General features: G+C 48.9%; 1 protein-coding gene across 2 annotated transcripts; it reads right to left on the reverse strand.

The window, feature by feature from the left end:
- Window positions 1-5,484: 5,484 nt before the first annotated feature.
- On the reverse strand, window positions 5,485-11,236 carry EGR3 (early growth response 3). 2 transcript variants are annotated; one of them, XM_038384588.2, is made up of 2 exons: window positions 10,703-11,236; window positions 5,485-8,972 (listed from the first exon to the last, which is right to left on the reverse strand). In XM_038384588.2, exons 1-2 carry the CDS (start codon window positions 10,854-10,856, stop codon window positions 7,969-7,971), a joined length of 1,158 nt encoding a protein of 385 aa, XP_038240516.1. In that variant the 5' UTR covers window positions 10,857-11,236; the 3' UTR covers window positions 5,485-7,968. The 2 variants fall into 2 exon arrangements, with proteins under 2 accessions (XP_038240516.1, XP_043358915.1); XM_043502980.1 differs by lacking the exon at window positions 10,703-11,236 and adding an exon at window positions 9,528-10,077.
- Between the last annotated feature and the right edge of the window lie 10,274 nt (window positions 11,237-21,510).

Here is a 21,510-nt window from a genome sequence, read left to right on the forward strand (position 1 = left end):
GCTTCCTCACACCTTGCATGGAGCTCATCCCACACAACTGCTGATATTAACAACACCCAACAGCTCCCTTTTGGAATCCCCCAGCCCATGGTCCCTGCCTGCATCAGCAATAGGAGGGCTCCCCTTCCGAGAGGGCACAGGCTAGGATCCAATTGGTTAGACTAGGAGACATTTAAAAAGGCCCCGGCAGATTTCGGGAAGAATTTCCTTTGCCAAATTAAAATGGCCCTTGTTTCAACTATCTGTAAAGGAGGCGTGTACAAGGACTGAACATTATAATCTACCCAAACAGCTTCCACGGGCACAACTCCTACTCTCCTCTAGAAATGTTTGTGCTGAAATCTGGGGCAAGAAGTTGCCACACTGTGTAAGGGAAAATTGGTTCCACGCAGACACCTGACTTCAAGGAGAGAGGAATCCCATGACGGGACCAAATATCAGCCAGTCCCGCTTGAGAAGATGCAGTGTTCTGCCATATGGGGCGAGTGTAGGCAGAGGAGAGTGGTCTAACAGGTAGAGCAGTTATGGGGAGTCAGGTTCCATCCCCAGCTGTAGGAAGGGAGCGATTACAGCAATGGGCTGGGAGCTACGGCTCCTGGGCTGTTGTCCTGAGCTCACTGTGACCTTGGGGAAGTGGTTTCTGTTCCCTGTGCCTCAGTTTAGAAATGAAACCTACCTCCTAAGGGGCTGTTGGGCTTAATTAAATGTTTGTCAAACCCTTTAAGAGCCTGGGCTGGGAGGAGCCACACAAGAGCGAAGTGACATTATTACTGCAAAGGCTAAACGTCAGCCAGTGAGCTTATTCATAAAATTAAAGGGCATTGTTAAAAAAAAGAGAGAGAAAGAGAGAGAGACCAGATCTATTCCAGATAAACTGGTGTGTGACTGGCAACAGCACACGTATGCCAGCCAGTCCAGAAGGGGTATGGAAAGCATTGTGTTCCCTTAGTAACCATCAGCCTTCCTGTAAGGTGCTGCACTCCCATTGACATCAGGAGAACGCAGGATGCCCAGCACCTTGCAGGTTCAGCCCGCAAAGACTCACGACCTACATCACGTGGGAGAGCAGAAGTAGCTGGGAGGCAAATCTCACACACAAACCTGCCTTATGTGAGGGCCCAATCCAGCTCTCACTGAAGTCAATGGGAGGTTTGTTGTGGACTTCAGTGAGATCAGGATTGGGCCTGAAGAACCACAGGTCCCTTGCTTTGAACAGTAAACATCTTGGCTAAAAACATCCAGCAGCCCCAAATGGCAGTGACACACTATGGGGATGTCCTCACTGCGAAGTTAACTGAGGCTGTTACTTGGGTGTTGTCCCTAACCCTCCTCCCATCCACACACAAAACTCTCTCTCCTGAGAAAACTGCTGCTTTCCACCCTGGCCTAACTGGCCTGGCAGGGGGCTGGGTTAAAGCTTGGGTTCTGCTTTCACTCGGGCTGGTAACCTGCCCATTCTTCAGTGAGGACACAGGCTAAATCCCTCAAGTGCTGAGAGTCCTCCAATGCTTTCCTACAATTCCGCCCATGTGCCCAAAAGGACGGACCATTTATCCCACAATTCATTGGAAAAAGAGTGTCTCAGCTGACTGCAGCACAAAGAACCATGGGCTGTGCCCCCAGGAGAAGTCCTTGTGACACACATGGGGGACATACAGCTCCAGTGAGAATACAGGAACTCAGACTAAACCAGGTGCCGATCACCCAAGCTAACTCTGCAGCGCAGACATACCCAATGGGCCCTGCTCACTTGGACTCCTTCCGCAACAAAAGGCAACCGCCCCACTCCTACTCCAGGTCCACCCTAAAAGGACTGTTTGGTGGGAAACACTTCTGAAACAGACAAGAAGGATTCCCTGCTGTGGCACAGGGACACCAAGATGGCATCTTTAGCTACCACCACGCCCCTCTCTCTTGTCAGGCCTGACAAGAGGCATCCCGTGCCACAGACCCAAATTTACCTTGGTCCTCTACAGACTTGCTTTGGTCTCACCACTTTTTAAATGGTGAGACCAAATGGTTGACAGTGACAGAAATACAGAACAGAAGAAGAACGTTGTGGAGCTCGAAAGCTTGTCTCTTTCACCCACAGAAGTTGGTCCAATGAAAGATATTCCTCACCCACCTTGTCTCTCTCAGAAATACAAAGGACAGTTCATAGTAAACATTACAGACAAGATATCCATGGTGGTCTGAGATTCCTGCTCTATTTGTGGCTGTTATAGGCCTCCTTTCAGGGTTAATTGGATACAATTAATTTAGGCTTGAATAGAGACTGGGAATGGATGAGTCATTACACAAAGTAAAACCATTTCCCCATGTTATTTCTCCCCCCCACCCCACTCCCCACTGTTCCTCAGATATTCTTGTTAACTGCTGGAAATAGCCTACCTTGCTTGTCACCATGAAAGGTTTTCCTCCTCCCCTCCCCACCCCGCTGCTGGTGATGGCTTATCTTAAGTGATCACTCTCCTTACAGTGTGTATGATAAACCCATTGTTTCATGTTCCCTGTGTGTGTATATCAATCTCCCCTCTGTATTTTCCACCAAATGCATCCGATCAAGTGAGCTGTAGCTCACGAAAGCTTATGCTCTAATAAATTTGTTAGTCTCTAAGGTGCCACAAGTACTCCTTTTCTTTTTGCGAATACAGACTAACACGGCTGCTACTCTGAAACCTTTCAGGGTCTGCGTCACACATTGGAAAAACCAGCGTCACCCACTTGGGACAAGGGAAGGTTACAAATTTACAATGACTGTGCTGACAACAGCGGGAGACCATTATCCTGTCACAGCGCTCTGTTTCACTGACACTCGGTCATCACAAAGAGACCAGTTGATTTCTCTTCTGGGCACAGGGGCAAATTCTTCTCCTAGCTGTGCAAATTCCCTGTTATTATTAGTGTCTCACTGTACCCACCTGGACCTCAAGCTGAGTGAGAGGGGCCTCTAACCTCCAAGAGAAATCTCCAGATGAAACCCATCAATACCCAGATGTGTTCTGAACTGTACAATCCGAAAGGACCAATTAATTACACACAGAAATAGGCAACAAGAGACTGCCTTATTTTTATATAGTGCCTTCCGTCCCAAAACACGCTACGAACCATATCCTCAGAGAAAACACATCATCAGCCATGGTAAGGCAGCCACCAGCCCTGGACAACCTGCACACGGCAAACATCACAGTGTTGGGGACTGTGCGGGGAACTGCTCACTAAAAACATCAGCACAAGCCCTTAATTTTATGGCAGGAACTATGGGATCGCTAACGTCCAGGTGCTGCAGATGGAATGCCAGCTGTTATGGTCTCATGTCAAAAAGAAAAGGAGTACTTGTGGCACCTTAGAGACTAACAAATTTATTAGAGCATAAGCTTTCGTGAGCTACAGCTCACTTCATCGGATGCATTTGGTGGAAGTGAACTGTAGCTCACGAAAGCTTATGCTCTAATAAATTTGTTAGTCTCTAAGGTGCCACAAGTACTCCTTTTCTTTTTGCAAATACAGACTAACACGGCTGCTACTCTGAAACCGGTCTCATGTCAGTGACCCACAGGCACTAATCAGCACACAGAAATCAAACTTACCTCCTGGGGAAGGGGAAAAGTTGGGCCGATGCTGCTAGGATTTGGAGCTGTGGTTCTGGAGACTCTAGGTATTTCAAAGCTGATACTTAGAGCTCTAAACAAATCCCTTCCAGCTTGCAAGCCTGGGCCAAATTTACCCCTGATTTCACATCACTGGAGTCGCACCACAGATACTTTTCCCCCACTGGGTCTACTGGAATGTAAAGACCATATAAGGAAAAAATATTAGTGAAATTACAGAAATTAAAACTGCATTGACCTGGCAGTAGCAGTTAATTACTTTAGGGCCTGTCCCCGGACAAAAACTGAAGTACATGATTTTTGCCAAAACTGCTTCAGCTACTTCCTTTTTTGCTCCAGTAGCCTGTGTGAGTCTAGGTTCTTCATGCAGAAGAGAGTAAGGAGAAGCGTGTAGGGGGAGGGCAGGTTAGAGAGGATGTACACCAAGCAGAGAAAACTAAACTCTTCTTTTGCTGGGTTTGTACAACTGAAGATGTTGTAACCCAAGAGAGAATGATTCCTTGGAGGAATATAATGTTAACGGGGGTCCAACTGCTCTAACTCTGCCCAAACAGACCCACCCAGCCATCCCCAGAGGGCTCATTCTGGCCATGGTTCAACAGGTACTTAAGAACACGCCTGACTTCAAGCACGCATGTAGTCCCACTGAAGTCCAGGCATGTGCTTCCTTACTGAACCATGGCCAACCATCCTTACATGTCCTTTGTTCCTATGGAAGAAAAGAGGAGCAGGGGCTGAACAAACAGGCCGTGTGATCTGGAGGGGCATGCATTTGTGTGTATCGCAAAAACCTGAGCAAGTGCCAGTCCTATTCCCAGCAGCTTCCTCGAGTGAGTAGTCACAGCTACTCCCACCTGCAAACAAGATGAGCTATTGCCTGACAGAATACTCCTCTAGCTCTTCTCTAATCCTTTCCTTCAAAGCACTTTCTAAACGGTAACGAATTAAGCCTCACAATCCTCCAGGACTCACTGTGCACTTGAATTTGGAGTGTAAGGAGGAACATGTCCATTCAAACTATCTAAATTTCTTCTAATATTTAATCTCCCATGGGAGGCTTTTTCTTTCCTGCAGTTACTACAGCAGTTTCTAAAACCCTTGCATTATTTCTAGCCCCATGTACTTCATCCCAGATGACCTATCAGAATGGAACAGATCTCCTGTTTTCTATACCCTGCAGTGATTTGGCTTGGGGAAGGAGGTAGAGTATTAACAGCTCAGCAGAACCAACCAGACCCCTTTTCACCCTCCGTTATCCAGCAGATACAATGGAGCCTTGCAACTTACAATTAAGAGCTTCTGTAAAATGGTGACAGCATCAGTCAATTACAAATTCAAGACTGGACAGAGCCCTGAAGAAGATATTGTGGGGAACAGCCCACCCTCCAAATGATGAGACTGGATTAGGGGCTTGCTCCAAAGACTACTTCAGGGCAATGCTCCCATTGATGTCACTGGATTTTGGATCAGGCCCTTCAATTCTTAACAGGTTTCTTCCATTTCTAATTTCTATGACACATTGGGAAATGGAAATGGGAGGATTATGAGGAGCAATAAAACTTAATATGGCTAGTCCTTGTTACCCTAAGTGCTCCTGTTCTGACCACTTAGCCCTGTAAACAGAACCCGAAGGAGATGGGATTGGTAAAAAGATGGGTTATTTTAAAAAAATCATATCAGAATCACTAGAAAATGTACAAAGAGATTCCAGATATGATCTATAGAGATGCACAATGCCTAACATCCTACACTTTTCAAGCAAGCCATTTTAACATTTTCTTTACATATTAGAGATTTTTCAGACTATACATAATATATATATATATTAAAGAAAGATAAAATAAAGATATTTACTACAGGGTTTGATTGTCAGCAAACACAATATATTTACTGCATTAGCATTTGCTCACAGTGCAAATGGTACAACAATACATCAGTTCAATATTTCTGATTTTTTTCTTAAAAATGCTGTATGCATTAACTATCATATTTGCATTACAACGTGACAAATGAGCAAATGAAATGTGTGTGAAAATTATCACCTTTTCACAATATCAAGCATCATTTTTTTAACCTTAGTATAAGGTACTATAAATCCAAGAAATAAAAACATCCACAAAATATATTACATCTGGTAGGTCTTTTTTTTTTCCTTTTCTCTAAGTACTCAACTTTATACAAAAGACTTTCAAAAATATCATTCCCTTAGGTTTGCATGGTTAAACCTGATTTTTTTTTTGTTCCTTTCAGTTCACATAAACTAGATTGCATTTTCTCTCTTCTCTTTTATGTTGTATGGTTTTTGTTTTGTTTTGTTTTTTAGAAAAAAAAAATCACATGCAGACATCAAACCTGAATAGCACAACCTTTTGGCAACAAATATTTTTTTAAATAATTATTATTTTTGTTTAGTTTAGCTTAAATGTCTGAGCAGAGTTTTATTAAAACAAAAGAAGAAAAAATCAGAGCAGTCATGCAGTGACATGCACATACCAGAAGGAGAAAGGAAAAAAAATAAAATTGAGGGATAACTGATTTCTCCTCCCTGTGTTTTTTTAAGTGACCAAATAAAATCAAAATATATCACATTATCAAAAGTATTCAGCAAAATACTGTTTTCTGCATTTCTGTAAAGAATTTCCCTTCTGCTGAAAAAAAAATGATAAATCAGCATCTTCCCTCCCACCCTCCCCAACATTATATTGTCAACTCAGATTAAGCTAGGAGTACCTGGAAATTCATAACCCACTTCCCTTTTAGTTTCTTTTTCAAGATCTAGATAGCTAGTCCATTTAAATCCACCACAGAAAAACGGTGCTTTGAGGAAAAAATAAAGGGGGAAAAGATGCATAAAGTGACTTTAAATCAGACATCCTGTAAACTCAATTACTTCCCCCCTCCCTTCCCCACCCCAACAGTATACTAGCCACAGGGGGGAAAGATTGAATAGGTAACAACAGTACATTCAGTCAGATCTTTGATGAAAGCTACTAAGCAGCTCCACTTTCCCCCTCTTTCTTAGGGTTCAATTGAGCAAGTACATTCAGAGCTGCTTACAGAGGACAACTGGGAGGTGGATTGGGGTGTGATAAAAGAGGGTTTTAGTTGAATACAAATCCCCCATCTTCCCTTTGGAGTAAAGTTTGGAGCGACAATTTTACTCCTGACAGTTATTTTCTCTTCTCCAAAAATAAAACATTAAAGCTGTAAATACGTAGATACCTTTATATATGGTTGGTACTGTACTAGAAAGCCAATAGTGACATTAACAAATACATACTGTATATATTTTTTTATTATATTTTAATTCAGAACTGCTGTAGAGATGGTAACAAGGACAGAAATGGCAACAACCTCTTCTCATCCAGATGAAAGGGGGAAAGATGTTTCTCCCCCTCTTCCCAAGGTTTTTCATACTAAACGTGACATGAACTAAAACACCAAGTGAGTGAAATGGTGAAATTTAGGGGGATTGCCTCTTTCTTCCTTCCTTCCTTCCAGAAGGGAGGATGCTTTGGGTGGAAGAGGTGGTGGGGGGAAAGGAGACAGAGGATGAACCTGTAAAGGAAATCGGTTTAAAAAATAAACCCGTGAAGAAAAATCTGGAGCAGCCAAGAGCTGATCCCAAGCCAGATCCCTTCTCCAACACATCAGAGGAGGTGCCTCGAAGACAAGTAGTGAAGAGACCAGGAAACCATAAAGGAAGCGGCTCCAAGGGGAGGGGGCAGGAGACCCGAAGAAGCAGCAGCATCATTCTAGGCATTTCTGTAAGAAACATTGAGCTCAGCCGGAAGGCCACCCATTCCAAGGGTACCCAAGGTCCCCACCGTGTCCAAGAGGTGGCTTGGTTCTCTCCATGGCCCAGAGGCCTTTGGGGGTGGTTTGACACCGAAGCAGCCTGGTTCAGCTCAGAGTCACAGACACACACAGGGACGCAGTCTCCACGGGCAGCAAGCACTGCGCTTTGGCGCTGCCCCCCGCCACCTCCAGTGAGTAGCGGGGAGGGGGGGCGGAGGAGTGGGGTACGCGTATTGGGAGCGGGGGAGCTTCCCCGACCCCGTCGCCACCACCCTCGCTCGCACCGCAGGCCTTTCCACAGCTGGCACATCACAGCCCTGCAACCCCTCACCCGCGCCCCACTACGCTCCGCTGGGAGACGTGGGGGGTCCCGCGCCCCTCCCGCAGCCGATTCGGATCAAGACGATCCGATTGAAAGCGAAGTCCCCACCCCGGCGACGCGGGGACTGGAGGGGAGGCGCGCGCTGCCAACTGTTCCTTGGTGAGGGATCCCCATGTTTGCGCTTTTGCTAAAGGCAGCAATTGGGAGGCACTGGGACCAGGGATCGGGGCGGGAGCCTCATGCGCAGGTGGTGACCACCGGGGCCAAGGACACGGGCGGGGAGGAGGAAGAGGAGCCCTTCTCGGCCTTCTTCTCCTTCTGCTTCAGGTGGATCTTGGCGTGTCTCTTGCGCTCGTCGCTGCGCGCAAACTTGCGCCCGCAGAACTCGCAGGCGAAGGGCTTCTCGCCCGTGTGGGTGCGGATGTGGGTGGTGAGGTGGTCGCTGCGGCTGAAGCTCCTCATGCAGATGCGGCACTGGAAGGGCTTGTGGCCCGTGTGGATCCTCAGGTGCCTCGTGAGCTCGTCGGATCTGGAGAAGCGCCGGTCGCAGCCCTCGGCCGGGCACGCGTGGGGTCGCTCGTGGAGCGGGGTTTTGCTGGGCCGGTTGGGGTACTTCCTGGGCCGGATGGGTTTGAGGGTGAGGGGCTGCTGCTGGAGGCTGCCGAAGCTGGGGTGGATCTGTTTGTCCTTGAAGGCTTTGATGGTCTCCAGCGGGGTGATGGGGGGCGGGTTGACCCGAATGGGATCCAAGCTCTGGAAGGGTTTGTGTTCAGTGAGCGTGCCCATCTCGTTGGGGTGGTGATAGAGGTTATAGTCTGGGATCATGGGGAAGAGGTTACTGTCCAAGGCTGGCTTGGCTGCTTGGTAATCCTGGGGGGAATAGGTGAGCCCTGGGTTGTTCTGAGGGTCGTGAAAGGACACTGGCTCCGGGTAGAGGTCACTGCAGGTAGAATACGGGGGCAGCGCAGGGTACATCTGGTCCACCTCGCCCTGATTCTGCACCATGCTGGCTGTAGAGGTCTGGGTGCTGGTGATGGCACTGGAGGAAGGGGGCACCCCCAGAATCCCAGCGCTCATGAGGCTGATAATATTATCCTGACACCAGTTGGACGGGGAATCGAAAGCAAATTTCCCCAGATAGGTAACAGTCTTGTTGCCAGGGGTGGGTTGGAAAGAACCCGAATAGGACGACAGCTCTTGGTTGGTCTTTTCGTTCGCTAATCCAATATCCATAACATTCTCTGCAAAAAGGAAAGAGAAGGGGGATGAGTAACGCCGCGTCACAGAGTGGTGCAGGCAAAAACGTTGGGGCCCTAGATAGAACAGGCGGAGGGCAAAGGGACTGGATCTAAGATCCAGGACACCCAGAGAGGGGCGAGAAATACCCAAGTGAGGGACTTTTACCTAGAACTGCTGCTCAATCCCAAACCACTGCCCAGGTAACAAGCAGAGAAATTAAACAGAAGCTTGGCTGAGATCTATATTATACACATCTATGGGTACTTTCACCCACAGCCATGTGTATCCATACGCGTGTAGTGACACACACACAGCCACAAATCCACACACCTGTGCTCACACATACACACTGATACACAAATACATACCCATAGGTGTTCACACACACGCAGTTATAGACAGCTGGGACAATCTACATATAGACTGCATAGACATCTCCACAGAGACAGCGCTAGGTGTGACAACTACACACACGGACTAGAGAGACACGCATTGTGTTGTCTTGCCTGGCGACAGCCCAGGAAAGCCCTCAAAGTGGGTCAGGAGGAAGCAGGTACCTGAAGTTACAGGTAGGCTCAGGCTGCCAAGAGCGAACTGATCTCTCTACTGGTGTCCAGGTGCTTTGCCACCCCACAGGCAGAGCTGGGGACTCCAAGGGACCCGTGTCCGGCACCAGCGCTTTACAAACTTGCCGACTTTTCTGCGTCCAGCCCAGTTATGGAAGATACCAGGGAGTTTTAGAGCGAGCAGCGCAGCTGTGGAGTTGCAATCCTGCAACGGATTGAATCGGCAAGACACAAGAGCTACCGCGGTTCGGATCGGGGCAGAGGGGGCGGCAGAACCGGGTCGCCTCCCTGAGCGGGGATGGAGGCTCCAGAACCCCCCCCCCCCCAGCCGCCACCGCAAGAAAGCGAGTCGGAAGGAACCAGAGCAGCAGCCAGGGCAACTTCACCAGCACCCAAGTACTCCAGGCCCGGGAGAGGGGTGGGGTGGGGGGTGAGAGAGCTGAGCCACCGCTTCTCCGCCTTACAGGCTCACCTGTCTCCCCAGGGGTTTGCTCCATCTCCTCCTCCTCCCCCGAAAGCTCCCTGCTCCCACCACTCCCGCTGCATCCCCATGTTGGAAAATAGCTTTCACACACCCACACCCTTATCGTTCTGACAACAATATTCATTAAAAGTCCGTGCCGGATTATTTCTCCCCAGTGCCTAACGCAGCAATGGGCAGCATTAGCCCCTATGGAATCTAGACACCGCACAAATATCGATATCTAGCGCTAGATACACAACAGAGGGAGAGACACCTAACACACACAGTCACATTGCATTGACACACGCACGTATAATAGACACACTATCCCTCTCCGAGGGGAAGCATCCATGACTTTGAATAGCGCCCGGGTTGGTTGGAGATGGCCCCTTTCAGGCTGCACCTCGGGACCCGCTGCCCACCCTCCGACCCCCCAGCGATCCTGCACCACCATCCTACCGGCCACCTCTCTGTCTGGCAGCTTCCACTCCCCACTACCGCCCCGAGAAGCGAAGGAAAGCCGTGCAGCAACGGAGACAGCGAACGCATAGAAACACATAAAGAAGGGGCTGGATGGATGGGTGGGTGGGGGGAAGATATCCAGCCCCACCGTCTCCTTTCCCTTCTAGGCTCCATCACACCCCACACACAACACGCGCCCTCCTCCTTTACCCCCTCCTCCCCATATATCCCTTCCCCTTACCTGCAGCCATCTGGTTGTAGTGAGCCACTGACTCGCTGCTGCTGGAGAAGATATTCAGAGAGTTGGGGATCTCCTCTGGGTACAGATTGTCAGGCAACTGGTTCATCAAAGTGTTCATGGTCCCCGGCAGCTTCTCCACGAGTTTGCCTGTCATAGCACTGGAGGAGAAGCAGGTTCAGTGTGGCTCTGAGCTCAGCTCCCAATGAAACGGCATCCGATCCGAGTGGCAAATCCGTGCAGGGGAAATCATGCAAGAGAAAAGTTGGGGGTGGGGGAGGGGGTCTTGAGGGGAGGGGGTAGGCGGGGGAGTTGGGGGTGGTTTGCGGAGGAGGGGGCAAAGGGATGGGGGTACAATCCTCAGTGGGTCCTTGGCGGTGTTTCCTCGAGTGGGAGGGGGTGATCTAGCCTGCAGATCTGGTTGTAGAAGCCGGTGGGAGTATTTGATCCCTCCTCCCTCCTTGTCTCTCTCGCTGTGTCTCTGTCCCCCTCTCTTGCGAGCAGGTTCACTCACTGCGGCCCAAATGTTCAGTCAGGGAAATCCACAGCCTATTTATGTGAGGCACTGGAAAGCTCCGTGACGTAGCTGCCCATATATGGACAGACAAAGCCCAGCCGAGAGCGAGACGTCACAATGGAAGCTCCTCACAATGGAAAACTAGAAAGCAGGAAGCAGCGCCCCAGCCAATGCTGCTTTGCAACTGCGATGCAACGCGAGGGACCCGCTGCACGATTCTGAAAGCACCTCGGTGCACTAAAAAAGTCTCCTTATCGGCTGAAAGCACCTCTGGGAGACAGGCTGTCCTGCTTAACCCGGGTGAAGACCTGACCGCGCTCCTGTGCACCAGGCGCTCGCTTTTATTATTATTTACCTCGGGCATGGCTAGAGAGGCACCTCTCTGCCGCCGTCAGCCAGAGCGGACTTTTAAAAAAAAAACAGCGCCCTTCGTGACTTTGAGATGACTTCGCGATCACTTTGGAAAGACAAGCTCCAGCCACTGAGCCCGGGTGGCCGTTCAGGTCCCCCTTTCAAAACGGGAGGGCAAAACAAACGACTCAGGTGGCTGCAAGGGTGCCCTCTGATTGCGTTTTTAAAGCAAACCGTGTTTTAAACACAGTTGTCGTAGATGGGAATGGACTCGTTGCTTATTGTAACTTTGCTAAACTGTCAATGCACATACGCAGGAAATAAGTACTATGCATAACTTGAAGCTTATGCTCAAATAAATTTGTTAGTCTTTCAGGTGCCACAAGTCCTCCTGTTCTTTTTGCATGCAAAGAAACACTTTCATTTGGGGAATTATTTCTATGGATTAGTATTCCTATGGATATACTATTATTCCTATTATCAATCTTATGGATTAGTATTCACAAGTATATGTTAACTCCATGCATTTCCCCCCACACGTTAAAATAAGTAGGTCTGGATAGGGCGGGGGAGGGGGGTCCGAACTAGGATCTTATCTTGAGGAACTAGAGGCGTAATGTGTTGGGTTTTGTGCACACAGAACGCTCGGAAGCAAAAACTGGCCACAGGAAAATCGTTTCATTTCCAAGGGAACCAAGAAAGGTGAGCTAGAGAGGTACCATTGCACAGTGTCGGGCAGTGTTTTGTGGGAGTGAAATGTTTAAAACAATTGGCTTAAAGGTGCTGAACTTGCAGAAGTCAGGGCAGATTTGAGATTTCTTGTCAAAGCTAATCATGGGAGAATAAAATAAATTATTTTGCATCCAGTAGCCCCTGCCCATCGCTCCTTGATATTATTCACAGGAGAACTTTGCATAATTTAAAGCTGGTTACACTCGTTGGTCGCCTGTGATTTTTAACCTCCCCTCCCCCTTCAAAATTTGGCACTTCCAAGGCGTCAGTAATTAGGTGGTTTCGTGCTAAGTGTGCCAACTGATGCTATCTTTAAATAAAACCCTCCGAGTTATATAGCAAATGTATGGAAAAATTCTATGTTGCAATAGCTCCATTTACCCAATTCCTGCAGGGCCAGCTTTGCAATGCGAGTGAAATCCATGTGTAGGAAATCTGAATCTGAGGAGGTAGGGAGGAGGATTCAGCATGAGATTTCTGCATCTGCGGATGAACCTCTAATTGCACACTTTGGAAGGAGGGGCAGAGGGGTTGATTGTGCATCTTTAGATCCCTGATTTATTTTTCAGAGGGAGCCCTGAATTGCACTCTTGAGGCGGGCCTGCATAATCAGAAGCATGCCTGTTCTTTGAGGGGGAAGTGTCTTGAACTCTTTGGGGGCATTGGGTGGGAGTGAACATGTGCCATTATTTTCATTTATGGGTGGGGATGGGGTACTACATTTCACACGGGGAGGGGGCAGCATGTCTCACTGGATCTTTGAATGGGGGCGGGGGGCAAGTCAGGCGGATCCCTGAACTCCTCCATTGGGAGGCAAACCTGTCCCCATCAAATGCCTGTGTAACTAACGCACCCTAATTATATTATTTATTTGTATGACCACAGCGCCTAGGAGCCCTAGTCCTGGAGCAAGGCCCCATTTTCCTGCTTGCTGTACAAACAGAGAACCAAAAAGGGGGAAAAAAAAAAAAAGGCAACCCCCTGCCTCTAGGGGCTAAGTTACGGGGCAGTTTGGGAGAGCTCTCAGCTGCAAACTTGGGTCGCAGGAACATGCCCCATCAGATGTTTACTAGCGGGAGGGGGTGTAGCCCTGCCCTTGGGGGGGGTCGCTTCACTCTGCCCCATTAGGAGTTTGCAGTGCTGAGAGGGGAACTGTGCCCCATTGCCTGGTGGGGGGGGGGGCGAGGGGAGCTCTGCAGGGCCCTTACCCCAGGAGGCGTTTGCACTGGGAAAGGTAACCCTGAATTGCAGGGGTGGAGCAGGGCCCCGTTAAATGCTGGCATTGGAGGGGGAAGGAGCCCCGAGCCGGGCCTGGGAGGGGAGGTGGAGCCCGGCCCCCTTAGGTGCTTGCCCCCCCGGGATAGGGGCCCTCCGGATCCAGCTCGGCCCGCAGGCCCGCTGCAGCAGGCGGGGAGGGGAGGGAGCCCCGGCGGCAGGAGGAGGAGGAGGCCCGGCCGGGCAGGCAGCCCAGGGGAAGCTCCATACAAGGCTCAGATCCGGCACCGCCCCCAGCTCCTTCTATGGCAGCCGGGTTCCGGTTCCCGGCTACAAGTGGAAAGAGACGGAGCGGAACTGGCAGCCTTTAAAGGAGCCGCCCGGAGGGGGAGGGGGCGGGGGCGGGTTTGCACCCTCCCGGCCTGGGACCGCTCCCCCTGCAGGGACCCGGGGCTGGGCTGGGCTCGCTGCCCCAGCCCATGGCACAGATGCCCTGCCCGGGGCCAGCGGAAGGCTCGCCTGGCCCCAGGCTGCATGCAGGGCCCGGGGTGCAGCCAGCCTCTGGCGAGCCCCCTCCCACCCCACTCCATCACACCCGGGGCAGAGCAGAAATGCGGCCCGTGGAGGTTGGGTTGGGCCAGCAGGCTAGAGGGCAGCACCCGGGCGGGGGGGGGGGGGGGATATTCTGCAGGACCTCCATGCTGAGTGGCAGAGCCCTGGCATCTGTAATGCCCACACTCAGCAAACGGGATTGGCGTATTTAAGGCTTCACCCCACAAGACCCACCTGCAGTGCACTGTTTGGGGTGACCAGATGTCCCAATTTTATAGGGACAGTCCCAATATTCGGGGCTTTGTCCTATAGAGGCGCCTATTTCCCCGCCCCCACCTGTCCCGATTTTTCACACTTGCTCTCTGGTCACCCTACTCCATTGATCTAGCTGGGGAGGCAGGTGGTGTTGATTCTGCTCATTGAACATCCTGAAGTATAAAACTCTAAGCCATGTACTACCCTGCCCTGTGCAGAATAGATGTAGCCAGCTTTTGGGAGTGGGGTCTATGACACAGAGGGCATCCTTCTGGGAATGGCACCAAACACTCCTGCTTCCCACTGTCTTGGGGGCAGATGCTGCAGAATTTTAAGGGACTGATTCTTTTCTCCTTCCAGCTTTGTTCCCTGCACTATGGCCTGTTCCTGCAGTCCTTATGTCTCCGTATGGAACAGAGGGCTGGGCTCCCAATCTCTGAGTTCTCCTGTATCTGAATTATTATACCAGGGGTTCTCAAACTGAGGGTTGGGACCCCTCAGGGGGTCATGAGGTTATTATGTGGGGGGTCATGAGCTGTCAGCCTCCAACCCAAACCCTGCTTTGCCTCTAGCATTTATAATGGTGTTAAATATATAAAAAAGTGTTTTTAATTCATAAGGTTTGCTATGTGAAAGGGGTCACCAGTACATACATTTGAGAATCACTGCATGTTCTCTGTGTGTGTGTATATAAATCTCTCCTCTGTTTTTTCCACCAAATGCATCCGATGAAGTGAGCTGTAGCTCACGAAAGCTTATGCTGTAATAAATTTGTTAGTCTCTAAGGTGCCACAAGTACTCCTTTTCTTTTTGCGAATACAGACTAACACGGCTGCTACTCTGAAACCTGTATTATACTGTGTATCTCAGTTGTTCAGTTTAGATTATAAACTCCTTGGGAGAAGGACTTTAAACCAGATTCTACTGTTAGTGACACTGGTGTAAATCTGGAGTAGCACCATTGAAATCAAAGGGGTTGCTCCAGATTTATGCTGGTGTAAATGAAATCAGAATCTGGTCCCTTGACTATGATGTGGCTGGAAAGCCTTATGTACACAAACTATGACACTATAAACTACATAGTCCCACCTTTGAATAGGAAATCATTAGTGGTACAAGGAATATGTGGATCTTTGGGAGAAAAAAATAGAAGGGTTAGGATCTTTTTCACCCTCTCACTAAACTCATACAGAGATAACCGGGATTTCCATTCCCACATTCTTCAAAGCAAAGTGTGGGATGGAGTGGGACTTTGCTTGTGTGATGGCTGCCATTTTAGCTGACCCACTGGGGATTGAACAGGGCACCTCTGGAGCTAAAAGCTATAGCTAAAAAACCAGTCTCCGTGGCTAGAGGCTGTAACAGACACACAGTCTCCATGGCTCTGGCCCAGAGGGAGATAGCATAACACACTGACCAGCGGGTTACACTTGCTTCTGCTAAATTTTGGCCCCTCCTCCAGACACAGCATTTTTTAACTTTGGTTCCTAAGGAGTCTTCTGGTGGGCATATTTGGGGGCAGGGTGTGTGTGTGTCTGGAATGCATCAGATTGCAGTGTATGCCCTGTCCTATATTATATAAAAATACTTCCCAGAAATGATGCTCTTGGATTCCTCATAGAGGGCCTGCTCCCTCACCCCTACTTCTAAGAACTTAGCTGCCACACAGGTGGGTCAGGGTGTGCAGATCAGGACTCCGCCCTCGACTCTAGCACCTGGGTTGCCTCTCCTCCTCCACTGCCAAATGCAGCATCATAATAAATAACAATAAAAAGCTCCAGGTTTTATAGGGGAGGGCTGAGCGTTTGCTTTATTGGCAGACACAGATGAGACTTTCATTCCTAATTACTGTACAGGAGCAAGCAGGCACTGGCCCAGTGGTCCTCACCCTACGAGATGGTGAAAGGCAGGTTCCAGCACTGTATCCATGTGAGTGCCAGGCAGCCCAGCCCCAGTCTTGGCTTTGTTCCACATGGTACCAACCAATGTGGTTATCTGCCTGGGGAGATGATGAGTCTACAGTGGGTGGAGGGGCAATGGATCAGCTAGTGTGTGAACTCATTTCACATTGCTAGTCACACCCCTTGTCTTGGAGTTGTCCATTACCAAGTTCTTGCAGAGAGAAAAAAATATTTCCCACTAATGATACAAACATATGGAAACTCTGGTTTGATTGATAAAGCCTGCCTTGCATGGTTCAAAGCCTACTGAGTCGTTAGGGCTTGTTTACACAAGAAAGTTGCAGCAGTTTAACCTAAGCTGTGTATTTAAACCGACTGGTGTAAATCCCAGTGTGGACATACTTATTTTGGTTAAGAGTGGCTTATTTTGGTTTAAAATAACTTGTAATAAGATACTTTGAAGCTGAAATCAGAGTATCCACTCGGGAGTTTACATTGGCTTATCTGAACAATGTAAATTAAACTAGTGCAATTTTCCTGGGTTGAGAAGGCCCACGTTTAAACAAAAGAGGAAAAGATACATGCAACCCCAAACTCCTGAGCTGTTTTCAAATAGCACCTGGTTTGTCTAGCTGTCAGCTGTTCCTCTGCTCCTAGGCAGTTTTACCTTGTAGGGATATCTCAATGCGGCAGTTGTGTGGGGAGCAGCACGGGGGGGAATGAAAAATGTTTTTTTTCAGCTTCGCATTTAGTTGCTGACAACTTCTTTGTGTTTATTGACAAATATATGTGAAAATGGAGAGGCTTTAATTATGATTTTGTATACTTTCACTAATGCGTGTGTACATGAAACCACCACAAAAAAGGGTCATCGATTCCGATCCTTTGGGCAGGGATTGTCTCTTATTGTGTGTTTGTACAATGCCTAGCAAAAAGGGACCCCAATGCTGATTGTAACCTCCGGGCAGTACTGTAATACAAATACATAATAATAATTTAATAACATTGATCCATATGCTTGAAATCCCCCCAAACATTATTTTCTTCCGTGTTCAAAAAAACTCTCTGTGTTAATGAAGCATGGAGAGAGAAACTGACATAACCTCAAACTCAGCATCTAATCCAGGCACCATGTCAACCTCAAAAAACTTCTCTGATGTCGCTTGCATTGGTGCCAGGAAGTTTTGCTGCCCTAGACAAACTGGAAAAATAACCTCCTTTCCCAACCCTCCATTCTCTTACACAATCACTAGGCACTAGATATTTTACTACCCATAATATTTTGTTGCCCTAGGAGACCCACCTGTTGCAGTATGGTTAAATAGAGAAGAGGGATGAAGTGAGAGTCAGGACACCTGGGTTCTACTCGTGGCTCTGTCACTTGAAGGCCATGTGGCCTTGGGCAAGTCATTGCACCTGATTGTACCTTAGGTTTCCTTCTCTGTTACACAGGGGTTGAGAGGATCGTGTCACCATACTATCCAGTCACTGCCTTATGTTTCATGTGTTTAACCTCACAACGTTTCTCTGAGGTAGGGCAATGCTATTATCCCCATTGTGTCGAGGCACAGAGAAAGTCTGTAGCAAAGCAGGGAATTGAGCCCCAGTCTTCTACAGCCCAGGCTGGTACCCTAATGACCGAACCATCTTTTTTTCACCCTTTTAAAGTAGTTTGTGATCCCCCCACAGATGAAAGGGTCTAGCATGTAAGTGCAAAATTCTGCAGATCTGGGGACAGCCACCACCACCACCAAAAATGCAAACTTTGAATATTAATAACCCTGCAGTGCCTTTACCTCTGAGCTGTGTGGGCTCTGGCTGTCAGCTGACGTGTGAGTTCCCTAACTTTTCTCGGTCTTGTGACTGTGAGCCCTGCCGCTGCCCAGCAATTTTAGCAGAAGTTGGATCTGTGCAGGAAGGTGTCAGGTGATTCATGTTCTGCTGAAACTCCTGCAGGTGCAGAGCAAGGGGAGAAAGAGAACACTGCTGAGGGTGTTCACAGAGCACAGCTGGGGGCTTTAAAAGGGGAACTAATTAGTTTGTCATGTAAGTAACAACTAAAAAGTGCATACAGAGAGAGAATAGCATGACTGATCTTCTATACAGAGAGCCACGCCACCATGTAGCCACACAGAGAAGAGCCCCACAATCGTCTTCCGGAATAGACAGAAATGGCCCCTACCAACAACGTCCCTAGAGACAGAAATAGAAGATTCCCCTCATGTCCCTCTATGCCTTCTTATTTCTCAGGGAATTTGGTTCAAGTGGTGAACGTCCCATAATGGTTCTGAGTTTTTGGAATGTTCCTAGCACATGGCTGTGCATTTCCATATTGTGAGGAGACCGGGACACTTGTATTGACAGGTTGCTGAGACCTCTGGCCCTGAATGCTGGGATACAAGGCCTCAGACTCTTGTATTCACAGAATGCTGAGACTTTTGGCTCTGAACTTCTGCATTGGTTCTGCACCTGTTCCGTCAAGTCCTACACCTGGCCCTGAGAAAGCTGCTAAGGCAGCTGACTCTGGGCCATGTTCGGCGGCAGCTGCCTTGGTAGTCACTCTATACAAACTCTTTTTCTCAAGCTGCCTTGAGAAGGGGAAAAGAAGCCTGAATTGAATCTTTAAGCCCTCAGAAGCCAGCAGGTGGGCAAGGCAATAGGGTGTGTTTATTTTTCAGGGCCCCAAACTGTTCACTTTGCAAACCATAGGATCACATCAGCGGGACAAAAAGAGCCCAGAGGAGGCAGCTAGAGTCCGTCATTTCATGTCTGAGCTTCGGGACAGCTTGTCTCACCTGCCTGGACGGCTGCGGCAGGCTCTGTTTACAGTAGGGAGAGAGGCAGGAACTGAGAGCCACCAGAAAGGATTATAATGACATGGTGGCTGCGATGCCAGCTCTTCCTGACAACCACTGTCGATTTCTCTTTCTTGCTTTTCATTCTACACTAGGCTTTGAAGCAAGTCTGTCACGTTCCCAGCTGTCACCTATCCCTTCATTAAAAGGCACCTCTGCTGGATGCTCCTCGTGGGATAGTTAGACAGACACCACTGAATTCTGGAGCAGCACCACTAGTTCTCCAAGGCTCCCACTGCACAGCTGGAGAGGTGAACTGTTTTGGATTGTTGCCTTCTTCTGAAGCATCTGGGTCAGCAGGCACTGGGATTTCCAAACCAATGGTGTGCAGCACACCTAATGTCCCTATGACTCATTTCCTGACATCACCTTGGGTGATGGGTCAGAGGTAACACAGCTGTAGTTTGGGAGAGCTTGTTACTGATGAAAAGAAAATGAACTTTGCCATGTTCAGTCGGAAGAAACAAGGACAGGTCAACCTTTCGTCTGACAGGCGGAGCTGGTGGCCACTGGGACCTGTATCCTGGGCTGTCCAGATGTCTCATTCAGTACAGCTGTTACGACCACAGCAATTGATTCTACACATAACTGTATGTGTAGCTTTGTAAGGCACCCAGATACCATGGTGATGGGCACAACATGCTTTCATATATAACAATAATAATGTAGCGATTTAGGGCTAAATTAATCCCGAGCGTAATTTCAAAGGAGTTATCCCACGAAAGAATTTATTCCTTACTATCCGTGGGCCAAATTCTGGCTTCAAGCTACACGCTTGCCTGGAAAACCATAACCGGTGCGGGGTGAGTGTGGAGGGAACCATGGTGTGCAACTACCCAAAGTTGACTCTCTCAAACCCTATGGAGCAGATATTCTGCATGTCTTCCCTGAATCAAAACATGGAGGGCATGCTCCGGGCTGTTTTTAACATAACCCTCTTGATCGGCCTGGGGAAACTACATGCCCTCTGCTGCTTGGATGACTTGTGGTCCCATCCCATTATGATCTCAGGTTGACCAGAATATGAGTGCAAACGAACCCTGCATGTCAGGACAAGAGGTAAAGCATGAGGCTGGTTATGGGATTGCTGGATCTCCCACTCCCCTAACTATCCAGTCGTTCCATGCCAGCAGGATGACTTTCCTTATTTGGCTTCTTGTTCCTGACTCAACTGGGGCGTTTCTTCCCAGAAGAGAAGTCTCAGGATCCAGAAGACAGACTGGTCCTTTGTCAGGCATCCAAGTGAAGGATCTCATCGGGAAGGGACAGCTCCATTTCATTTTAACCACAACTGCAAGGTCATCTCACTGACCCCATTGGGCAGGGGGAGCTGAGGCCATGGGCGCGGAGCAGCGACCTGACAGTGCTTGGGACGCCAGGACCAGTTCAGTTTCAGGTCCAGAGCTGTGCAGGAAATGCTACTGTGAGAAAGTTCTGTCTGCAGCTGGGAGGAATGATCCCTGAAGGTGGCAGCACTAGCAGCTGGCTGGCAGCAGCAAGTGTATTAGCGAAGGCGAGAAAGAAGCCGCTCAGACGGGGAGGAGTGTGTAGGCAATGCAGGAGGGGGTTGGACGTACGCACACTTCCCAAAACACACGGACACATACACAAGGACACACACTTCCCAAGACACAAGGACACACGGGCATACATTTCCCATGGTGCACACATACACACTGAGACGCACAGACAGACACACATGCTTCCCAACACACATGGGCACACAGAGAGACGCTTCCCTTGAGGCTTCCTTTGCTGCTCAGTTGTTGATACCGCAGCAAGAGATTTCCTAACTCTGCAGGGAACTTTCGACTCCCTCAATACTCAGAAGCAGCAGTCCATGGCAATGGGACCCTCCACTGGCCACCAAAACCTCCAGCTGCTCCCTGAGACCATCCTCCACAGAGAGCCCTGTCTCCTTCGCTCCAATCAGTGAAAGGGGGTACCTGAACTTCAATAAGCTGAGGACCACACTGATAAATTGCTGGGTGTCTGAGAGCCCCACCTCATTGATTTAAAATGGAGCAGGATCCAGCTGCCATCACACTTAAGGTGCAGCTCACAGAGACTACAGGCCCCAGGACGTAATGCAGCAGGACATGGCCCACGGAGATGTCAGGTCTTTGAATAAAATGCTTTACTTTGCCAACAAACCCAGAGCTTAGATTCTGGGAGACAACACCACTTCTCAGGCACAACTTCTTATCAGGAGGGTAAAGCTCTGCTGTGCAGGAGACAGAACTTTCTTGGGGACTGATTCGAGATGAGGAAACGAACTCCCATAGGAATTGAGGAGCAACACAAACTTCACCATTTTTTGGAGCCACCTGCATGGAACTTGGAAGGACAAGCACAGGTTGCAGGAGGAAAGAGTTTGGAGGAGCCACCAAGAAATCAGTCTGTGTGCACATGGCTAGAAAACTAGATGAAGTG

Source organism: Dermochelys coriacea, chromosome 26 (genome assembly GCF_009764565.3).
Source record: "Dermochelys coriacea isolate rDerCor1 chromosome 26, rDerCor1.pri.v4, whole genome shotgun sequence".
Lineage (NCBI taxonomy): Eukaryota > Metazoa > Chordata > Testudines > Dermochelyidae > Dermochelys > Dermochelys coriacea.

Coding starts and splice junctions, on each gene's coding strand:
- EGR3 (XM_038384588.2), bottom strand. CDS start 10,856: ATGACAGGCAAACTCGTGGAGAAGCTGCCGGGGACCATGAACACTTTG. Junction 8,973..10,702: donor CTACAACCAGATGGCTGCAG/GTAAGGGGAAGG, acceptor TCCTTTTTGCAG/AGAATGTTATGGATATTGGA.